Raw genomic sequence first — 23109 nt, 5'->3', positions numbered from 1 at the left:
TTTCACTGTGATACAGATATACCTGGTGGAGGGTGTTCACCAGAGTCACTGGTTCATTCAACCTCTGCTACATCTCAGTCTCTGACATTAATCATAAAGACCCTTGTCAAGTGAAGCTATTCCTTAGTCTTCCCACTTAGGGTCTGAAGCTGGTTCAATTTATTGTTTACAGCTACAGAAAAATCCTAAGTTGTATGTGGAATAAATGGTCCCATTGGCCTCACGGTTTAACCTTGATTTCACAGTCAGGATTTTCATAAATAGATTCTCAAAACATACCTAAATATGTTAGATGGTAATGCATTGTAGATGGGATACTCCCCTAATTATTGGCCCTATGCAGAAAGTTACTGTTGTCTCATTGATTTATGAGTAATTGGTTTCATGCAAAAAAAATCATATCATAGGTTGTTCTCCTCATTGGAAGAACTACACAGAAAAATGCTACTACTTTTCAATTGAAAGAGAAATTTTTGAAGAGGCAAAGTTATTCTGTGAAGAGAAGGCATCGCGCTTGGTTATCATAAACAACAAAGAAGAACAGGTAACTACCTTTTCTTTCAATTTTTCGAGGGAATCTCTGCTTATTTAACATATTGAAGCAGCAAAGTAAGTGGGAAGCTGAGAGCATCATAAATTCATATAGTGAAAGTGCACACAGTGGTTGATTTACTTCAGTTAGCATTTTGTCCACCTTCTGCTCAGCAGTTATTCCTTGTGAGAAGCGTCTCACCCTGAAGGTTCTGGTCACAGAGCACAGGAAGAATGGTGAGAATTGGAGGAGTTTCAAACCTCTGAAGATGCAGTCCAGTATGCTGTGCATACAATCCAGAATGTGGACTTTTTTCAGTGTTGAAAATAATTTATTTTAATATTCTTCTTAATATATGCAACCTGACTACTGTGACCCACAGATGTTTTTAATGTAACTATAAATCTAGCTGTACTTTTAGTACTATTAAACATAATTACTCTGTGGCTATGTGGCATAGGGAACATCACGATACAAGTGCTTCCTGTCTGTTGGTGGTTTATCGGTTTGTTTTTGTTTTTTTTTTTCTTCCATTTGTATCTGTAAGATGTTAGCTGTGACTTTACATCCACCTTACTTTGATGACTAGCTCTCTGTACCTCACCTGCAGATAGTACTAACAGATATGTTGTCACAAAGCAAACTCATGAAACCTGTCTTCAGCTTTAAAAAGTTTCTCCAGGCATTCCTATTCTGATAGCAAAGATGCTCTTGTAGCTTAATATCTCCAAAGACTGTATTTGCTTGTTATGCACTAATATCTTTCTTCCGCAGCAATGGATAAAGAGGCAGATTTCGGGGAAAGGCAGCTTCTGGATTGGACTTACAGATTCAGAGAAGGAAAATGAATGGAGGTGGCTGGATGGATCCCTACCGCTTTACACGTATGTAAATAAAAACAATAGTGTTTATTTTCTGCAGAATCTACCATTCTTGCCAACCCTTCTGTAAACAACATCTAGAAATTATCCCATGGATCCAGAGGTTTGTAGATGCCAATGAAATAATTCTTTACTGAGGGTGCTGTTGAACTTTTTTTTCCCTCTCCCTTCTCTATGCACACAGCTTCATTTCCTTGCCAGAAGGAAGGCTGAACATTGAATGAAAGAATCACGTAACTACACAGCAAAGCATTCCTTGCCAAAACATTGCCTCCTGACTTTTATTACAAAGTTGAGATGGAAAGCACAGACAGTTTTTCTGTCTTGGTTTGAATTTTCCTTATTTGCATTACAAGTGGCTATAAATAGAGGGTTCTGATAAAAAATGGCCAGCCTTTAGATAAAGACCAAAACCATGTGGAAAGCATTGAACATAAGGAAAACGCTCGAAACAAGGGTGTCTAAGCTTTGGCTGGCCAAGAACTGAATTGGCAGCTCTCCAGAAATCCTAGGGTTGCACCTAATTTGTCCTAAATTGAACAGATTTCAAACACCCAAATTTTTAATACCAAAGAGTTTACAGAGCTGAGCATGCTGTGCTCCAAAAAAACAGGCTCAGTCAGTCAATTGTTACAAAATAATTAGCTGTGATCTCATAGGTGCTCATTTTGATGAGAAACATTGAAAAAGTCAGATGCATTTCAAATGAGCCATAATATTTTTCCCTTTTTCTCCTTCCCTGCTTTCATTTTTCATCCTCTTTATGGCAGCACTGTGCCAGAGTCCTTCAGCCACTGCTTTCAATAGATTTCCACCACACCATGGGTTTAGGTGCCCTGTAATAACCTCAGAGCTGTCAGTTTCTTATTTTCAAAGTATTTCATTACTCGGAAAGCCACACGTCTTCCCAGGTGCCTGCTCAGATGCTCTGTGTCAGGCAGGCATATTTTCTACTGAGCGCAGCCCATATCAGCCAGCAATCACAAGTTCTGGTCAACAACCTGTTCCTTCAGGAAAACTGAGCTTTTAAATCCCAACTTTGGAAGTGTGTCTCACTTGTTAAACAAAAACAGGATGAGGAAACACTTCCTGCAAGCTCTTTACATACTGCGTTAACTTTCCCCATGAAGACTAATGATCTTGAAATATATCTAGATACATAATTTATACATTCTTTATAAGCCCAACATTTCACCTTCTATTGAAACACTGATCTTTAAGTTAGATAACCTTTGCTGTGCCTCCCAAGAGGTCCATCTCGGTTCAATGACTGGCCAAGTCACCACACTGCCATCTTTTTCTGCCAGCTTCTCACAGTACCATCTGCTGGCAGGAATGAAGAGTGCACACTGTGCAGGTTCAGAACGATGCACATGGAGCACTCCCACTGCATGTGCATGTACATTTCAGAAACTAAAATAAAGTTCATTGGTCTAATTTTAGGTCTTTGAGTCTTGGCAGCCTGAAGCCAAATAGATTCCCTTCTCTGTTATACATCTGTTTTCCATTTTCAGCAAGAGTCATGTATTGTTTGTCTCAACGTGTATTTCCCTTTCAGAACAGATCTCATGATGTTTTTGTTAATTTCTTGTGGTTGAAAAACTATCATGTGTGCCGCATTGTGCAATAATATCTATTGCTTTTTTGTTGAAAGAAACTGGAAAACCGGGCAACCTGATAACTGGAGTCATGGGCACGGGCCAGGAGAAGACTGTGCTGGGTTAATCTACGCTGGGCTCTGGAATGACTTCTACTGTGAAGACGTTAACAATTTCATTTGTGAAAAAGACATGGATAAAGGTAAGTGAGGCACGATTTGATTATTTCACTCTATATGAAGGTCTATATGGCAGGTCAAATTCAAGTACATTTCACACAGATAGAATCATAGAATCATTTGAGTTGGAAGGGACCCTTAAAGATTATCTGGTCCAACTCCCCTGCAATGAACAGGGACACCTACAGCTACATCAAGTTGCTCAGAGCCCTGTCCATCCTGACTTTTAATGTCCCCAGGGATGGGGCATCCACCACCTCTCTGGGCAACCTATTACAGTGCCTCACCACCCTTATGGTAAAAAACTTTTTCTTTATATCCAGTCTAAATCTAGGTAATGGGTAGGTAGTGAGGAGATGAGCCAGGCATAGGGTTGGTTCCAGTGGCAGTGCTAATAATGTACATGATGTGGATGCTGGATTGATCACTCTCTGGAAAAGCAGCCTTCAGACTGACTGCAGGCATCATGTGCTCTGCCTCTTGGCCACTTGGAACATGCCTAAAAATTTCAGACATGGTTTGGCACATGTGCTTCAGACCCTGGCCACACTGCAAGTTGTTTTTATAAACTCAACGGCCAAGCAGGTGTGAAAACTGGCCTTTAGGCTGGTTCAGGGACCAGCCTTCAAAAAACAAACACTGTTCTGAGAGTTTATGCAACAGGAAGCACTTGGTGACCGCTAAGAAGGCCTTAAAATTCAGACAAGAATGCTGCCAGGAGATGTCCCATTGGGCTGAGGAGCCAGGTCCCCATGCCACAAGCAACTGCTCTGTTGCAAATAGTAGCCAGTGCAGTGGAGGGCTTGTAAACGGCCTCATGGCTGAGCAGTCAGCCAGGCAGTTGCCATGGGGGCTCTCTTTCTAGATATACAGGCAGAGTGCAGAGTGGTTTGCATGGTTTCTTGGAATCCATCCCCGCCATTATGCAGCGAGGTGGTAATGGTGTTCAGGGCCTTGTTCCACCTAATTGTTAACACCTACGTACAACTGGTGTAACATTGCTTTGCTGAGAGTGCCCAGCTGCACCACTTGCAAACATGTAGGCTGAATTTTAGCAAAGGCAGATGGAAATGCCAGCTAGAGCCAAAAGTACTTCCCATCCACAAAAACATCCCCCTACAGGAAAACCAAACAAAGTGCTGAACAAGTTTTGTGTGTGTCTAACACTGTTTGGGTGTCCAGAGTGAAGGACTATATGTAAGTAACAACACAATGTGTCCTCCTTTCCCTGCATACATTTGTTATTTTAAAAAAGCCTAATGGTTTACAAATATTTATCCTCCAGGACTTATCGAATCTGAACATGAGTCCAGTTAGAATTTTAACATACCTTGATCTCAGTAAGTTTTCTTTTTAGAAATGTGTTTAATCTTCGCAAGCTTTTTATGTGATGTTTTTCTGTTTGACTTTTTTCTCTCATATTGTAGGGCAAATATTTGGAGCGTAAAAGGCTGTGACTTTACAGATACCTACATGTTGTGAAAATTCACTTCAAGAAAAAGAAAATCCTAGGGGAGAGCAACACTGCCTATAACAGCAACAACAACAACAACAAAAAAAAAAAAAGAAAAAAATATCAAAACCAAAAGCAAGCACTGAAAACTGGTTAAATTGCATAAAGGAATTCATCAGCAATTCTTCTTCAGCATCCGACTGTTTGAAGCCTTTCACCCCACAGCATCAGGAAATACCATTGGACTAATTCTGCTATAGATTTTTCTTCCCAACCAGTAACCACAGATATCAGCAACTTGTGCCTTCCAAAAAAAGACATTCTCTCAATCTGAGTAAGACTGTTGGTCAGTCATATATAAAAAAAACATATAAAGCAATCGTGTAAACAGGATGTTTCATTTGCTAAAATCCCAAATGTAGGAAAATTATACAGATACACAAATATATAGATTTTATATAAATATATATATATAGTCCAACTCTTATCAATAATATGGAATATACTTTTAAGAGCTTTTAAAACTTTGTATTTTTGTACAAAATATTTGCTTTTTACAATTGTTCTCTTTTTTAGTGACTTTTTTTTTACAAATATAGTGCAGAGGGGCCAAAGAAAACAATAAAGGTACTAATAATTCACTAAGGTTTGCTACCAGGCCTAGCTCAGCTGTAGAGAAATATTTTTCCAGTTAGAAATATTTGTACTTTCCCAGATGATTTGTTCTGGTTAAATAACTTTTAAAGCAAATTTTAGGTAGTGTTTTCCTTGTTTTACGCAATCTAGTCTGCGTGCGTAACAATGAAGTTGACTAAGGACTAGACACTCACTGTAGCTCTGATCTCAGCTGTGTTCCATCAGGGTACTCTGCCAAGACCACGCTAATAAAAGTTTTTCCTTCCTTCCTTCCTTCTTCTGTGCTTTCCTGCCTGCCTTCCAACCTTCTTCCATTGTTGAGGAAATGCCACAGAACTTGAAATGTTTTCATTCCTTCTCCCTGTTTGTGAGGAATCCTGCCCTAATAGGTGCTACCCGCATTGCCCCAAGGAGGGATTTTAAGAAAACAGAAACAGAAGAGCTGCACTTGCAGAAATACGTTTCTTTTCAAGATAGATTTCAAAATTTGGTAATAAAAACATGCCGTACTCAGAAAGTCTGATCAACTTGCATTTCTCCAAAGTACTTTGTAAATTGATCTCTCTGTTTTCTTGGACTAGTACTTCTCTCCCAAACAAACTGGAAAATAAGCTACAAAACAGAAAGCAGTGTGGCTAAGTGAGATGATATCATCAACCAGACAGCTTCCTCCAAGCTCCCTTGAGCCATTGTCTGTCTAGGCAGCAGTGCTGCTTATCAGGAATTGAAACAATTAGCGACCTGTTGAAACTTGTTAGCACAACCCCTGGTTTTGGTTCCCTGGTTTTTATGTTCTTCATATGGCCACATGGCATATCGAGGGAAGTTGTTTTGGCTTCTTCTGAAGAAGAGTTGTTTTTCCTTTGCTCCCTGACCTGCCATTTGCCTTGGCCGAATGTAGATAAGTTTGTTGAAACACTCCAGCTCTGCTGGAAGGAGACGTGATTTTGTACTTCAGATTTTCAAATATTGCTCCTAAGAACATCCAATTAAAGACTGCCGCTTTCCTACATCCCACACTCCCTCCAGTGTTCATTCTTTGTGGTGATGGTGGGGGGAAGAGATGCTTTAAGTATAACTTACTTAAAGAAAATACAGAAAATGTTGCATTTGGGAACCTGTCCTGTGGCACGCAGTAGATGTGAGACAGGAGCGAAGAAAAATGTGCATATTTCTGTAAAATCATAGGTCTGTGTATTGCAGCCACACAGACTGTGTGTCGCCATCTTGGAGGCTGTGCTTCTCTTGAGACACACTGCATTTCCAGGACTTTTGGCTTTTTCATCAGGTATCGAATACAGTGTGATTCTACTATACACCCTGTCTTGTTGCACCTAGGAGTTGAGTGTAGATACATACTGTAGTCTTTACATATATATTACACAATGTCTGTAGAGATGGTGTTAAGCTGCTATTTTTGGATAACAAGGTACAACACCATTATTTTGCAGAAACCATGGTGAATGAAGCCTTGCAGAGCCAGACTGAGTTAGAGAAGCACTGCTGTCTATCTGGCATATTTTGATATATTAAGCCTATTCTGAATGTCTACCCAGTTAAATGAAGCTCTTTGTGATTTTTAGTGATGTGATGATCCTGTATCAATACAAGAAGCTCACAAGAAACCTCTGTGTAAGCACCAGATACACTCTTTGGTCACCCTAATATCAGTTTTCCTTTAGCAATAGGGGTGATTCTACGTTTCAAGTTCAGATAATCCAAGACTCATTCACTGCCCTCCATTCCCTCAACAGAGGTTTTCTGTGCGGTGATTATTAACAGCTACAGCTACATTTATGCCTGCATAAGGTTACAGATACAGCTGTTCATCAGCAAGAGCTGCTTAGCGTATTGTAATCTAGCATAGCAGCTATGCCAAATCAAGCATGGAAATAACCACTGAACTAGGACACCTTAAAGATGTAACATTTTTATAAATGAAATACTTATTTCAAGGTGATTTTCAATGCTGGATTGTAATTCATGTTCTAATTAACCACCTTTAACTGGGAAGCAAAGTGTGCCTGGTCTAAACTCTCTGAAGCTGCCTGGAGATGGATGCTGCATTTGCATGCCTACTGTATTCAGTCATCCTTAAAATCTGGACTCAGTAGCCAGGCGGGCTGGGACAGTCAGTTATTCCAACCCATTATTCCTGCAAGAGGAAAATGGAGGTGTCAAATGGCCACAGAGAAGGAAATCACTGAGAGAACTGGGAGGGTGCTGGGACAGCTCTAAGACCTGTCATAGAAAGAAGAGACTGGCAAGGATGCAAACAGGACACCAGAATGGGCCAAGAAATTGTCAAGAAAGCTAGAGCTGCCACATGGAGTCTGGAAAACATCCCTGTTAAATCTGCTTTCTGTATGGTTTGAGTGACAGCACAGGTTGTATGGAAAATTCTAAGCGATTGGAAATTATTTTGTCCCAGCTAGAGTTTTGGCTTTCCTTCCTGTGCACAAGTAGTATACCTTGGCATACTGAGTTTACATTTCCGTCACTCTTTTTTCTTGGTTTATATCAAATTGAAGGCAAGTTCCTATCCCCTGGCAAGCACTCAGGGAGGGGAGAGGAAGGCAGAGAGGGTGCAGAGTCATTGTGATTTACATCAGTGCTGGATTTCTTAAATCCATGTCTGAGTCATGTAATTAATTTATTTTGAATCATCTTCAGCTAATTAGAGTTTATAAATCTCTAATTTTCATCCTCTGTGATGTCTATAAATAATACTCGCAGTTGTTCCAATAAAGGAAGCACTAAGCAGAGATGTAGTTGTTTACTCGTGCATGTTTGTGTAACCAAGAGACATGTGGAGATCAGTGTCTACAAACAGCCAGAAACATTTGGAGACATTGAGAATAAAATTGATGAAAATTATTTTTATAAAAGCCTTTTCACTTACACCAACCTACTTCCAAGCATGGCTGTGGCTATCTTATCCCTTAATTGCAGTTTTAGTTCATCGCTCCTGCAATGAACTGAATGCTAGAAACTTTCTTTCAATGGCTGGAGCTGTGCAAGACAAAATAAAACTGATGGTAAAACATCTTGATGGAAGAATGCGAAGCACCTCAGACAAGCCTCTGCATGAATGTTGCCTTGACCTTGGCCCATGGGACCATAGAATGGCTTGGGTTGGAAGGAGCAGTTTGTGTGCTACCATGCAGGAGCAGCTCACCCCAAATGTGATGGTAAGGGACAAGCAGAAGGACACAGCTGTCTTCACTGGCACTGCCTCCAGCCTGGGTCACTGAACAGCCCAGGTGGGAAGGGACCTCCTGAAGATCTCCAGATCCAGCCCTTTGGTGGGGAATGGAGGTCTAGGTGAGGTCATCTAGCTGCCTGTCCAACTGCGTCTTGAATGCCTACAGCGATGGGGACTCCACCACATCCCAGGGGAGGCTGTTCCAGTGACTGGTGGTTCTCACTGCAAGAAAGTTCCTTCATGTATCAAGAACAAACTTCTCCTGTTGCAACTCATACTCTCCATATAGTGCCTTTGAAAAAGAGGGCCACCATGCTCTTCATACTAAAAGTACACGATGGGGTCAGCCCTGAGCCTTCACAGAATCCTAGTTTTCCCATGGCCTGGGATGAGGAGGTAGCTATACAGTTTGCAGTGCATACTCATGTTCACTCAAAGTAATTTGGATATCTATAGGCAGAAAAGCAATGCACTTGATGGAAAACACCTTTGTTCTCCAGAAACCAGGCCTTCCTCAACCCAGAGTCTATTTGTTCATTCACCATTTCCACCTCACTTTTTCCATGCTGTTTAATAATTTGGAAAAAAAAAAAAAAAAAAAAAACTTGGCAAAAATATTTTTGAAAGTTCTCATGTGTTTCCTTTCTTAAGATGGAATACGTTTGGTTTTTTCTCTCCATCTGGCTCAGAGTTGAAAAAAACATTCTTTGATTTTGTTGAAAAAAACATTCTTTGATTTTTTTTTCAAAATAAACTCTGTGTAGTGCTCCAAAATTTGTGTAGAGTTTTTTTTTTCTTTTTTTTCTTTTTAAATACTAGAACAATAGGTATCACCAGGCAAATAATGCTCTCCTTAGAGAATATTTTACATGTGGTTAGGATTTGCTTAGCCAAAGGGCTTCCCAGAGGTATGGAAGTATTGCCACCCCCACTTCGTGACTGAGGGAAAGAGGAGATTTTCAAGCATATGATTCATTTTGATGTCTCAGTTTGGGATGTCTGTTTTCACAAGTTAGGGAGGTGATTTATAGAGGTGATTTCCTCCAGTAATACTGACATTGGCATAGAGCACATTCACACACCTCAGTTTGAGAGGAAGGGGTTCTTTTCAGTGCTAAACTAGAGAGAGAGGTGTCTCCCCCACATCACCCTGCACGTGGTGCGGATTTGGAAAGCAGACCTCAGTGTGATCACAGCAGAACAGCATCAGCCAGCAGAGAGCTATGTCTTGCAGGGATAAGAGCTAACAAATGACCTTGAATTACCAGGAGACCCCTTGATCATGGGAAAGCAGGTTAAAGGGCTGCTGAGACTTCTGCAGCCCAGTATGAATAAGACACCCAGAAAATATGACAAGCTCTATTTTAAAACCAATTAGGGTTTTCTACCCCTTTAATATTTCCGGCTGCTCTTCAAAAACTCTATTAAGAACCTTCTTTTAATAACCAGTCTGAAAACAATTTTGTCCAGTTTAGACAAATTTGTTTCTGTAGCATTGTTGTCCCTTAGCTTAAATCGCTTCTCTCCAGGGACTGCCATGCAATTGTAGTGGTCAGTCTGGAGCCATTCATCCTGGATGCAGTGAGGAGTGGCTGGGAACAAACATCCCTCTGACCAACTGAGGAGCCCCTGTGACACAGTCTGGCGTTGGTTCCAGCCCCACAAGGGACTCTCTGAGAACACGCCATGCCTCTCACTGAACGGTCAAAGCTTCCATGCTCTTAGTACTGCTAGAGAGCAACAAAATTGGAGTAGGGGATGGCTTTCTGCCAGAGTCGAGTAGGAGGTGCTTGGGCTTTTATGAGGCAGTGCCACATTTTATAAAGAAATCCATCTGCCAGTTTGAGTTTTGGCATATTTATTCTGGTTCAAATCAAATCACCAAGGTGGGAAAAGACCTCTAAGATCATCCAGTCCAACTTTCCACTTATCACCAGCATTTCCCACTTAACCATGTCCCCCGGTACAACATCTAAATATTTCTTGAACACCAACAGGGACAGTGACTCCAGCACCTCCCTGGGCAGCCCATTCCAGAACTTGACCACTCTCTTGGAGAAGAAGTCTCCTAATGTCCAACCTGAATCCATCCAACCTGGCCTTGAACACCTCCAGGGATGGGGCATCCACAGCCTCTCTGGGCAGCCCGTTCCAGCACCTCGCTAGTAAAGAAGTTATCTTGCGATTTCTCTTGGTAAGATTTTCTGGACTATCTGTCCTGCTGAGGCACAAATCCAAAGCTCAGACATCCACAGGCTTCCGGGCAGTGGGGATTGCTTCCAAACTCCCCCAGTTGCAGCCGTGCTCTCGCCAGCCTTGCCAGAGGTCCTGCTGGTGGAAGCTGCACGTCTGAAATGTGACTTTGGAAGACGTCTGTTTGGGAATCTCTCTCATTCAGAAGTCTGGGCATATTGCAAAAATGACATTTCTATAATTCCAGTTCCATTATCCACATTCATATAAAACAGATGATGAATTATTTTTTTCTGAATGGTAGCAATGTATTTTTGTCCACTACTTTTCTAATGTCAGAATAAAAGTCTGGAGGTGGAAACTGGACAAAACATTGTTTGGCACCACAGTAATCCTACTGCAGAAAGCAAATAAAGTTCCTGGATTAATGCCTGTGAGAACAGCTTGAACTGACATTTCAACAGCAGATAGCTTACTGCTATCTGCTCACAGAAGCAAACTTAGTGCAGATACAGCTGTATTACAGGTCAATCTTCTGAGGGGCACGGGCGGCCCTGCAGTGTTCTAAGGCTAAAGAGAGAAGAGCCGAAGACAGGGGCAGAGGAGAAAGCAAAAAGTACAGACAGAAAAGAGAAATAGGTAGAGAATGGCTGAGGAGTAAAATGAACTCTAATTTCTCATCGTGGTTTCTAGTAAGATCAACCACAGAAGAGCTCTCTTCTCAGAAATAATGTAAGAGGCCATTGTCATGGTTCTCATAACTCCCATTCTCGGCTGGGAAAAGAACACATGCTTGACTTGTGAGGGAAGCCTGCTGGAGCCTGCAGTCATGTCCGACTTTCCCAGCACAAACAAAAATTCCTGGTGGCTCCAAGTCTCCAGAGAGCTGGGTTGGGGGTTTTGGTTTGGTGGTTGGTTTTTTTTTTTTTCCTGCACATCCTTTCCCTCCTACACAAGTTTGGAAACACAGAATACTTTCTAGTCTTCCAGCTGTATTAGAAGCACAAAGTTAGACTTTGGAAGAAAGATTAAAGCAAGAATATACAGCAGTCTCCAAGCAACAAAATAATGTGTGCACTGGGAAATAGGTCCGCAACAGAATTTGGACTCAGAACTCCTATTTTAGTACTAAATTCTCATTGGTGTTTGCATCTGAGCAGGTGCACTTTATGAACAGTCCAATAGGCGTCTTTAATAATAGCAATAAACAGCAGTAAAAATGTGCAGATGTTGAAAAAGAGGAATTAATGAAACAAAATTATTTGGTTTTGAAAAACAGATGATTGTTAAATTTGAAAATCAAGGACAGTTCAAGCAGAAATATGCAAGTGATTTTCATAGGTAGGAATTTTAAGGGTGGCATTTTTAAACAAGTGATCAGTCAGTGAGTAATCACCAGCTTCCCCCAATTTTAATTTTAAGGGACAGAACGTAGAGCCCTCAGGAGTCTTTCAGTAGTCACCAGGTGGTGATTTCGAGCAAAAAGCTGATTTGAAAGGCGATCGGACTTCTGCATCCCATTATTATCCAGCTTAGCTATATTAGGAGTGGAAAGGTGATCAAAAGTCCTGATTAGAACTTTTACTAACTAAAACTGACTCTCTGTATGTTGTGCAGTGTTAAATAAGGGAGAAAACACTTCAAACACAGTTTCACTCCAGTCTTACTGGGAGCACTTTATTTATTTAGCAGACATCACCACGAGGTATCCTGGTCTGCGTCCATCTCCTGGCATTTTACATACAAGAGAAGTCTAAAAATAAAATAAAGCAAGAAATAACACAGGCAGAACAGCTGTTGTTCTGTCCAGACAAAGTTCTGTATGAAAGCCATCACGATGGAGCAGACTCTGTAATTGAAAATCCATTTGCATTTTCAAGTCTGATTCCAACTGTAAATCTTGGGTTATATTTACAACAGATTAAAAGACTTTGGCCCTACTACACTTCTCCCTGGCAAGAGGAAAACCACCTGCACAGCATCAGTCATTGCTTCAACTCTGTAGGTACACATTTTTCAATGACAGGGTGGTATATTTTTCATTTCCCATCTCTTCATTTTCACAAGCAGTAAAATCATGTACACTGCATTTTCCTCAGCCTTGAGGTAGCTGGCACTCTCGCTAAGGAGACTGATGTGTGTTTTGATTTGCTCCTTTCCCTCAGTTTGAGGGACTACTGCACTATTTCCTTTGTAATCACACGAGCCAAGGTAAAAACAGTGAACAAACATGTGGCTGAGAAACCACACAAAAAAGCCAGGAATACTGCTCATTTTTCAAGTACAGAGAGAGAGAAAAAGAGTGTACACTATGCAACAGGCTACATAAACCCTCCTGAAGCAGCCATGTCATTCAGTGCCACATCTACACAGTTCTTGAATGCTTCCAGTGACAGTGACTCCGTCACCTCCCTGGGCAGCCCATTCCGATCTCTCATCACTAATATCCAATCCAAATCCCTGGTGCATCTTGAGGCCATTCCATCTCTTCCCATTACTGTTACCTGAGAGAAGAGGCCTATTCCCAAGATCAAGCTAACTGAAGCCCAAGTAATCCATATTTTGACAGTAAAGTTTGCAAAGTGCACAGCTCTTGCATCACAGCTGTTGGGGGGAGCTCCCCCAGCACAGCTGACATTCACCAGGCGTGTTTCCATGCTTGTGAGCACTGGATCAGCTGTTTCCCAATGCACATACAAGGCTCACCTCTGATTTTTGATGACAAGAACAGGAATGAACCAATGAAGAATCTGAACTTATGCAAATTAAAAAAAAAAGATAAATAAAATCACAAAACTAGCAATACATTAATTCTCTGATCACTAACCAATATTATGCAACAAATATAACTTACAGAAAATACATCATTTGTTGTTGTTCATCATATCAGTGCCATGAAGGCCATAGTGGCACCAGAATGGAGCAGATGCATTGCTTTTGTTCAAAAGAAATAGCTGCCTGAGAAAATAGAGAAGGGACTTATTCAGACACTTACTCATAGGTGCTTACTGGCTGTAGCTGCCAGTTCCAGCATGCAAAATCTCATTCTGTGCCACATATGCCACTGTGGTTTGAACATCTCCAATATGCCAGGAAGGCCCAGGCCGTGGTAATGGGACTCCACACAGTGCCTGGCAATGCAAATGCCACAGAGCACCACAGACAATCTGAGTCTGGCTTGGTTTGGTTCATATCATAATGAGAGCATAAGGGCACAAGCAGTTTAACTTGTAGATCATGGGTGGTGTGCAGTCGAAAAGAAAAAAGATCAGCTGAAGGATTTGCAAATTGGTTTCTGATACAGCAATCAATACTGCAAGCCAAATTCCATTGTTTACATGCTGACCAAGCTTTGGAGAATAAACAAACAAACAAATAAAGCATTTCAGGTTAATTCTTCCCACCCTTCAGAAAACCAGGTTAAAATTTCCCTGTTATTTTAAAAATTGTATAGCCAGACAATAGAGAATTTACCCTGAAGATGTCTGTTTCCTTGCTTTACAGAATCCTTTTAAACACAGCCTCTAGAGTTCCTCTCCCTGGGAATGAACTAGATTGAGCCTCATTCTGTAATGCTATCATGGAAACTTTCCGTTACTGAAATCTGCCACAGAAATATTCCATTTTCATTCCCAATTAATTGGAATTTTTTACTAAATTAAACAGCAGTTTGTTACTACTTGAGCCTTGGAAGAGATACATGCCAACCAATACAGTACCAATTTTCTGGATGAGAGCCCAATGTGGTAAATCATTTAAACCTGTGTTTGGCTTCAAACATATTTCTGGTCCTGTTGATCAGTGTCTAAATGACTCTTCAGTCCAGTTTCACTTTCTATTCACTTCAGATGCTGATGATATTTGCCAGCCAAAGAAAGGCTTTGCAAGTATTCCCACAAGAACATCTGCAAGTGGCCTTGAGAAAGTCATCTGAAAGAGACTAGAAATAAAAACACACAGAAAATTCCACTACTTCACCAGATATTTCTAATCAATTGACTCAAAAGATCTTTTGCTTCATTCACCAAATAGATAGTAGCTGACTAAAGAAATTAATTGCTTTTCCTTAAATAAGGCAATGAATGACAGTGAATGAAGAGCCAAAGCAGGCAAACCAAAGTTTGAGCTATATTTAGTCAATTCAGGGTCTAACAGATAGCTGTGAATCTTTGGGTGAAAGGTTTGATAAGTTATTACTGTTTCCTTGAGCACCTCAGAAAAGTCACCTGCATATGAAATTTCAGTAGATAAATTATATATAATGGGAAAATATGGGATTGATAGAAAGCTTGAGTCAGATTTTAGTATTTGTCACATGGATATTTTACCTTTGAGTTAGATACTACATTGTTATCTGAGCATCACTGTTGCTGAGACACGTTTTGTTACTAGTCCTACTTTAAAGAAATCAGATAAACAAATTTTTCACTTTTTTTTCAGGGGAATTACTCACATTTGTCAGTTCTTTCTTTACATAACAGTTTCCCCATTTTCTTCTACTGTCTGCTGTGAAGTGAGAAAAAAACAACTTGAACCCAAGGAAAAAATATGTCACAAAGTCATTTAAATTAGCAGTGAGAGTCAAGAGCACACAAAGAAATTGAAATTACTTGCACTACTTTTGTGTGTTTTCCCCTTTGCCCACCTTTCCCCCACTTTTGTACATTTTAACTTCCTCATCTCTCGGGACCAAAGGGAGTTCTTTCTGGCACTAGCAAAAGCTTCCCTCCAGCTGCTTACTCAGCTCCGAGCAGCAGTGAAGCACAGAATTTTCCAGGAATGTTTCCTTGAAGCTACCTGCATAGTTCAAATGGTGCTTAAATGTTTGCTAGTTTGAGAGCTTCGGGCTCTTACCTAGGGATTTTCACTTTCCAGCCTCCTCAGCATGTTTCCAAGTTAAGCAAAAAACCTAGCAGACTTCATTCCATTGACAGCAAGCTAGCAAAACCTTGTTTCTGAATAGCTTTTAGGAATCTGCTAGTATGGCACAAGCTCAAACAACAGGTATAAAATCCAAAACTGTAGCTCAGTGGCTCAGAGTATCACCACTGTGGGTCGCACCACTGCAGTAATACTTGATCTTTTAGGCCTGTCACATCTCCTCACATCTAAACATTTCACCTTGCTGAAGGTAAGAAAACAGTGTGAGAATGCAAACACTGCGGGCCTGTGTGAAAGACTAAGTAGCTTGAGGTTTGCTACCATTTTTGGTGTTTAAGGATGGTGGGTTTCCATGAGCTTTCTCCAGTGCTGTGTGATGAGTAAGGCTGCCTGGAAAAAGACTTTGCAAGCAATTTAAGGTTACTGACAAAAAATGTAAACGCTGTCCTGATTCTAAGTTTGTTCAGATACTCTTTGATCAAACAGGCAATACTCCCAAACGCTCTCCAGGCCTCTGTAGGTTCTTTAGTAACTGGTAAGATAGTTGCATTCAGGCAATGCAAACTGACATTTCATGTAGAGGCATATTGATGTTGCAGGGGTTTTTAAGTGATTGGATTCTCTAATGCAATAAGAGTGACTTTCAATGAATCCACATATGCTCAGCTTTCATGTTTTGAAAGGCAGCCAAAGCGGCATTCCTTCAGGCTTTAAGTTGATATAAATAAAGTGTAACAGAGAGCCCCGACAGCAAAGTTTATCAACCGTACATCCCATATTAGAATTTACACATGGCTGGATTTTTCACTTTGTCTTCAACTGTCTCTTGAAGAATGTCATCAGCTGCCATAAGCTGGTGGTTTCCAGCTATGAGCGTGAGATAAGACCTCCACACACAGACATTCTAGAATGACATTTGGACAGCAGCAGGCTGAGGTGATGTGCTGCTCCACAGACTGCAAGGTACTTTACAAACTTCAGTTTCAGCATGGAGACTTTATGGTCATTGCAATACAAAAGAGAAAAATATGGTAGAAAGGGACATTGTAGTGTAGGGAGCCATTAGATGTAACACACATAGTTTGATCACTTCCTTTCTCGTCCTTCCTGTGGAGTTTTTTTTGTGTATATTAATAAAATTGTTTGCTATAGACCTTACTTATTTTAACATATTGATCCAAATCTCATTACAGGTTTTTAATATCATGGGTTTTTTTCCATTCATTCTTCTCTTCATTCTTCACGGGGGTAAGTCATCACATATGAGCAGTACATTGTGATGATGTGGAATTCAAGCAAGAGTATCCCTTCTCAATGGTAGAGGGAAGAGATTAATTGTCCCTTTCTGCTCTACATTGGTGTAGTCTCACATCGAGTATTATGTGCCGCTTTGGACACAATATAAGGAGGGCATAAAACTATGAGAGAGGATTAAAGGAGGTGAAGAGGGTGAAGGGTGTGGAGGGAAAACTGTATGAGGAGCAGCTGAGGTCCTCAGGTTTGTTTGGCCTAGAGCAGAGGAGGTTGGGGGAGGCCTCATGATGTCCTACAGATCCCCCTCCTGCAGGGAGGGGATTGGAAGGATAGCGCTGAGCTCTGCTCTGTGTGACAGCAACAGGGCCCAAGGGAACAGCGTGGAGCTGTGTCAGAGGAGGGGAAGCTGGGGGTTAGGGACAGGTGCTGCACCACAGGGCGGTGGGCATGGAATGGGTGCTCAGGGCAGTGGGCACGGCCCCGAGTGCTGGAGTTCAAGGAGCATTTGGACCATGCTCTCAGACATAGGGTCTGGATATTTGGGTGGTCCTGTGTGGAATCAGGAGTTGGACATGATGATCCTTGTGGGTCCCCCCAACTCGGGGTATTCTGTTTCTATGATTCTTTTAGAATGTGTCCTTTGCTGAAGCACAAGAGAGAAGCAGTAGCTTACGGAGAGCAACAGCTTCTTCTGATCTCAAGACTTTTCCCAGATAGTTTGCCTTGGTTTGGGGAGGTTTTTGGATGAAATCCTGGCCCAAAGCCTGAGAAAATCTTTTTCACAGTGCATTTCTGTAGTTTGAACTACAGTAGCTGATTCCTTATTTTTCTCCTGCTTATGCATGTGAGAGGTTATTTGGACAGGACTGAACTCTGATTAAGGACCACTTCATTAACAGGCTCCCAACAGACACAGTTGATTCAGGCTCCCAACAGACGGTTATTGGGCTACCAAAGGACAAACATTTGCAGTGCAGGATGGTGGATTTCTTCTATTTCTGCTTTGTAATAAGATCAGTTCTCACTGCCCTTTAGCTTCTCTTCTATTCCTCCAAGTGTTTCTTTCCCCTTTCCTTACCTGAGCCAAGCTCTTCCTCCAGACCTTCAAGACTCTGACTCTGCCTCCTTATGTCTTAACTCCCACTCTTTTCCTCAGTGACTGTCTGGGATTCTCACTTTCCCATCTTCTTCCATCTCCACTCAAAGCCCGTATTGCTGAGCTTTGTTATCCCTCTAAAAATTCATTCTCAAAGTAAAGTCCATTTGCAAAATCTTACAATCAGTGTTAGCTGCATGTCTCTCCCACATTTTGTTTGTTTTTAATGTTCGTGTTTGAACTAGACTTCCAGCTCCTGGGGGGCAGAGCTGGATTTTGACCAAATATTGGCAAGAAAGGTAAAAAAGAGAATGACAAGGAGAAAGAGTTTTAGTAGTGCAGTCTGCAGGAACCGAATCTGCAAATATCATATCATTTTTCAGCTGCTTAATCATGAAACAATGTGGTATTTCAAATTCATACCAACAACAAATGTACAAGAAGTAACCTCAGGCACTTGTGGTACAGAAACAAAGTTAAATGGTCCAGAAGGTGCCTTCCAGCATTCTTTCATAACAATGGCTGAAATTATGAAGCACTTGTGATGAAAATTAAGGAGGTCCATATCAGAACATGCTAAAAAATGAGAAGTATTTCACAAGGAAATCCTAGCTAAAACTGTCACGCTAATCCAGGTTTTCTGCTTAGCTCACAGTAGTTTTATTAGGTTATAATCCAAAAGATAATGCTGACTGAGGGAAGGAGATGTTGATACCATGATTACTGTGAATAGCAGCCAGATGTGTGACACTGTGCTTCTGAAAAAGGCCAGATTTCTGCAGTAAGGGAGTACTACAGAAATATAAAGCTTGGTAAATTATTTTGGCAGTGAAAATGACACGTTCTCTGCATAGAGATATAACAAGCAATATATTGTAACACTTTCACAAAGTGAGACTTGGGACACACAACAATGATAAGTGAACCAAATTCAAAGGATATTTTTAAAGATAGCAAACAATACTATTTGAAAACATTTCATGGATTTTTATTTCTTTGAAACAGCAATATTTATGTAAAAGTATGTTAATAATTATGATAATGACAATAATAAGATAATAAAGTTCTAGAAACATGACCCCCACAAAAAAATATTTTTTTTTCTTTTTCCTACCTTACCAGGCAGAGCCAATGACGAACAAGAGTCTTTCCATTCTGGGTTTTTTTGCAAGTATCTAGCTACAGTAAGTTGTCTGGTCACCACCCTCAGATAGGTTAGCACAGTTTAATTGGGTCAGTGTCGATGTAGATGATGGACTCTAGTTTGGACAGAATCCACCCACAAGCATCTTTAGCGTGCTTCAAGAACACCTCTCCATGCTCTCAGCTTCTATTGACCCCGGTCTTGATCATTAATAGGCTGGACTCATTTCCATTCGGGATCATATTCCATCTGCATCCAGCAACAGTATTCTAGGACAACTGTTCTAGCAAGCCCTATGTCCCAAATGAAAGACAAGTGTAGAAAATCAGCCATTTTCAGTAAAACAGAGATGTGTCTGTGGACCAGACTTCTAGTTAAGTCCAAGTAAATTAAGCCTTTCTAGGTACAGTAAAAAATTATTTGAACAATGCCATGAAAATTTATTGGTGAAGTATTTCTGCTGCAATGAGCACGATAGAATGGGACCATATGGAACATATTCCCCAGCTATTTACCCAAGAAACTGAGTAGAACAACAGAAAGTATTAAATGCAGCAGAATATTATAATAAGATTTAACAAATATAAAAGTTGTATGTATGCTCTGGATAAAACTGTTACATACTAATAAAAGGTAGAATTCACTGCTAAACTCTTTTTTAACAGGTAACTTAAATTTTCCAGAGGGGCTCTTTTTTTGTGTCAGTCTACTCTGTGAGTCATCAGTCCATGCACTTTTAGTTGTATCTCACAGTCTGTAGCAAGCTAAAGTGGCTGGACAGGATGCCACATAAAAATTAAGTACTCTGCCTTGTGCAACATCCCATGACTGGTTCAGAAATACTAAGTAAGCTACTTGACCTAGGCTAATAAGGCAATTTACCCACTTTTCAGTCCAGTCCTTCTATACTGAATATTGTGTGCTATTGTCCAGGGAAGGAAAAGCATTGAATAGACGAGCTCTTTGAGCACAAGGGAGGGCAATAAAGGAAGCAAAGCACCCAACACTAGTGTCGTTAGAGAGAGAGGCTTCAGAGGCTCTGTTCCACAGAAATGTTAGCAGAAGTTAAAATGAAAACTCAGCTTGGTCTTGGGAAGGATTTTATCCATAAAGACAGCATCTGGTTTAGGTGAAGCTTTTTGTAATTCAAACTACACACCCTACTGACATAAGGTAATATGATCTCTGTTGCATCAATTGTCCTCAGAGCACAGCAATGTTCCAATGTACTAGTTTTGTTAATTGCTTTCATCCATCTGGACTTTCTGCTGGCTATAGATTTTAATTCAGAGCTGAAAACTGGTCTAGATTTCACTAGCTTTAAAGAAAGCAATATTAACTGTTTTCTTCCCCTCCTTTCTTCCCTAGCATGTACTAGAAAACAGACTGATCAATGCTGTAGTTTTCTAACAAATTGTTAGTCAATGTAGGACACTGGCTTCCTTTCACATTTTCATTTGTTACCACACTCCACTGAGTTTCTGATCTCTAAAGCACAGAAATTTTTTCAGACAGTCCAGTTTATTGTTTGGCATCCCATGCCAACCTCATGAAGTCCAAGGCCAAGTGCAAAGTCCTGCACCTTGGCTGAGGCAACCGCAAGCATAAATACAGGCTAGGTGGAGAATGGCTTGAGAGAAGCCCTGTGAAGAAGGATTTGGGAGTGTCAGTTGATGAAAGATTCAGTGTGAGCTGGCAATGTGCACTTGCAGCCCAGAAGGCCAGCTGTACCCTGGGCTGCATCGAGAAGCATGACCAGCAGGTTGAGGGAGGTAATTCTACTCCTCTACTCTGCTCTCGTGAAACCCCCCATGGAGTACTTCATCCGACACGAGAAGGACATCAAGATGTTGGAGTGGGTCCAGAGGAGGGCCACAAAGACAATGAGAGAGCTGGAGAACCTCCCCTAGGAGGACAGGCTGAGAAAGCCAGGGCTGAAGGGGGCCTACAGGAAAACTGGAGAGGATTATAAGGGCAGGTAGCAACATGACAAGGATAAATGGTTTTAAACTGGAAGAGGATAGCTTTAGAGTAGATATTAGGAAGAAATTCTTTACTGTGAGAGTGATGAGACACTGGAACAGGTTGCCCAGTGAGGTTGTGGATACCCCCTCCCTGGAAGCATTCAAGGCCAGGCTGGATGGGGACTCTGAGCAACCTGGTCTAGAGGGAGGTGTCCCTGCCCTTAGCAGAGGAGTTGGAACCAGATGATCTTAGAGGTTCCTCCCAACACAAACCATTCTATGATTCTATGATCCATGCGTAAATACCTGAAGATGGATTATAGCCTGTTGTCCAGTTTGCACTATGGCAAAGACAAGAGGCAAGCAGAAACATTATGTTGCTAGCTTTGCTGTGGGAGGAGTAGTTTCTGTCAGGAGTGCGCAAAAACTGCTGGGGAGCTAACACCTTCAATCACTGCAACTAGCTCAGTGGATGCACTTGTGAATATACCAACACTGGTAGTAACAGTTCAGCACTGATGCCAAGATTAATAGGAAAATGACAAACAGCACCCTAAACAGAGGAAAAGCAGAGGCTAAATAGCCATAATAAATAGTCATAACAGTAACGTTTTCTCTTCCTGTTAATCTGTTCTATCCCAGGAAAACTAAAAAAAATAGAAAATAAAAAGTTTTCTTCTATGTTGCACTCACTAAGAAGTTGTATTGCATTGCTTTTCAGCATGCTGGCAGCCTGTTCTGTTCACACATAACATCAATCCTGGCCTAAGGAATATCTGTATTCTGAAAAAGACTTTATTTACATTGGCTCTATCTCCTTAGGACATTTCTAATTGGCTTTTTACTGTCTTTGTAAAAGTGTAAATGCTTTGTTTTATCCTCTTTGGAGAGCTCTGCTCTGTTCTTCTTTCATACAGTTTTGGAGAGGGATGACGACGCTAGAATAATTTCAGTTTCTTCAGTGCAGTGCTTTATTCATCTGATAATATGCTTTATCAAAATAAGAGATGAGAAATAGTGAAAAGACCTCGTAGAGAGCTGAACAAACTTTCTTTCACGCCTGAATGTGTGATTTTCAGTATGCCTCACGGTGTACGACTCGTTCAAAATGATAACTCATGCCTCATAGCATACGCTGCCTGGGTCAACACTTCCCTCTGCCGGCAGGAACACTCAACAGCACACAGAAAAACAGGCCTTCGCTGTTCCTCCGGCGTTTGTACTCGGCACCAGTGAATTCGAGTATGGAGCACAGTTTTAGCCCCTCACTACAAGAAAGACATCGAGGGCCTGGAGCGTGTCCAGAGAAAGACACAAAGCTGTGAGGGGTCTGGAGCACAAGTCTTATGAGGGAGCTGGAGTAGTTCAGCCTGGAGGAAAATCAGGAGAGACCTTATCATGACCTGAAAGGAGGTTGTGGCGAGATGGGGGTCAGCATCTTAAAGGTAACAGCAATAGGACGAGAGGGAATGGCCTCAAGTTGTGTCAGGGCAGGTTCAGGTTGGATATTAGGAGAAATTTCTTCTCAGAAAGAGCGGTGCTGAGGTGGCACAGGCTGCCCAGGGAGGTGTTGCACTGTCCCTGGAGGTGCTCCAGAACCGTGTGGATGTGGCACTGAGGGACGTGGGCACTGGGCTTGATGAGGATGGGCTGATGGATGGATTAGGTGACCTTAGAATTATTTTCCGACCTTAATGATGCTATGATTTTTAACATTTGCTTTTTATAATAATAGCAAACGTAACTAACTGTAATGAATAAAATACTGTTAGTAATTATTTGCCTTTTCTGATTGCAGTGGGATTACGGATGGATGTTTTTCTTCCCTATGCTACAGGAATTGGGCAGCACCAGGCAATACAGCACATAAAAACGGTACATGTAGTAAGGAGGGAGAGCTGTGAGGAGCAGAAACGAAAAATTCAGCAAGTTCGGTATGAAAACTGGACAAAAACAAAAAGGATGAATTCGCGTAACCCAGCTGGCACCAAGCCTCCCGCTCAGAACGCGGTCACGGGACACGTTCGTTCGTACATAGCAACGGCAGCCCTAGCGTGACGGGCCGGCGCGCAGCTCGCCATGGCCCGGCACCG

General features: G+C 41.3%; 1 protein-coding gene across 1 annotated transcript in view; it reads left to right on the top strand.

The window, feature by feature from the left end:
- Positions 1–23074, top strand: part of COLEC12 (collectin subfamily member 12) — a gene marked incomplete at both ends in the record, with an annotated part of 108606 nt that extends 85532 nt beyond the window's left edge. Inside the window, 4 exons of the mRNA XM_079533876.1 lie at positions 408–544; positions 1307–1416; positions 3068–3213; positions 22815–23074. Coding sequence (XP_079390002.1) covers positions 408–544; positions 1307–1416; positions 3068–3213; positions 22815–23074 — 653 coding nt within the window. The remainder of the gene's footprint in view (positions 1–407; positions 545–1306; positions 1417–3067; positions 3214–22814) is intronic.
- Positions 23075–23109: the final 35 nt, after the last annotated feature.

Source organism: Tetrao urogallus (assembly GCF_951394365.1).
Source record: "Tetrao urogallus genome assembly, chromosome: 3".
Lineage (NCBI taxonomy): Eukaryota > Metazoa > Chordata > Aves > Galliformes > Phasianidae > Tetrao > Tetrao urogallus.
Note: the sequence above shows the minus strand (reverse complement) of the source record. Positions and strands in the feature narration are given on the sequence as shown.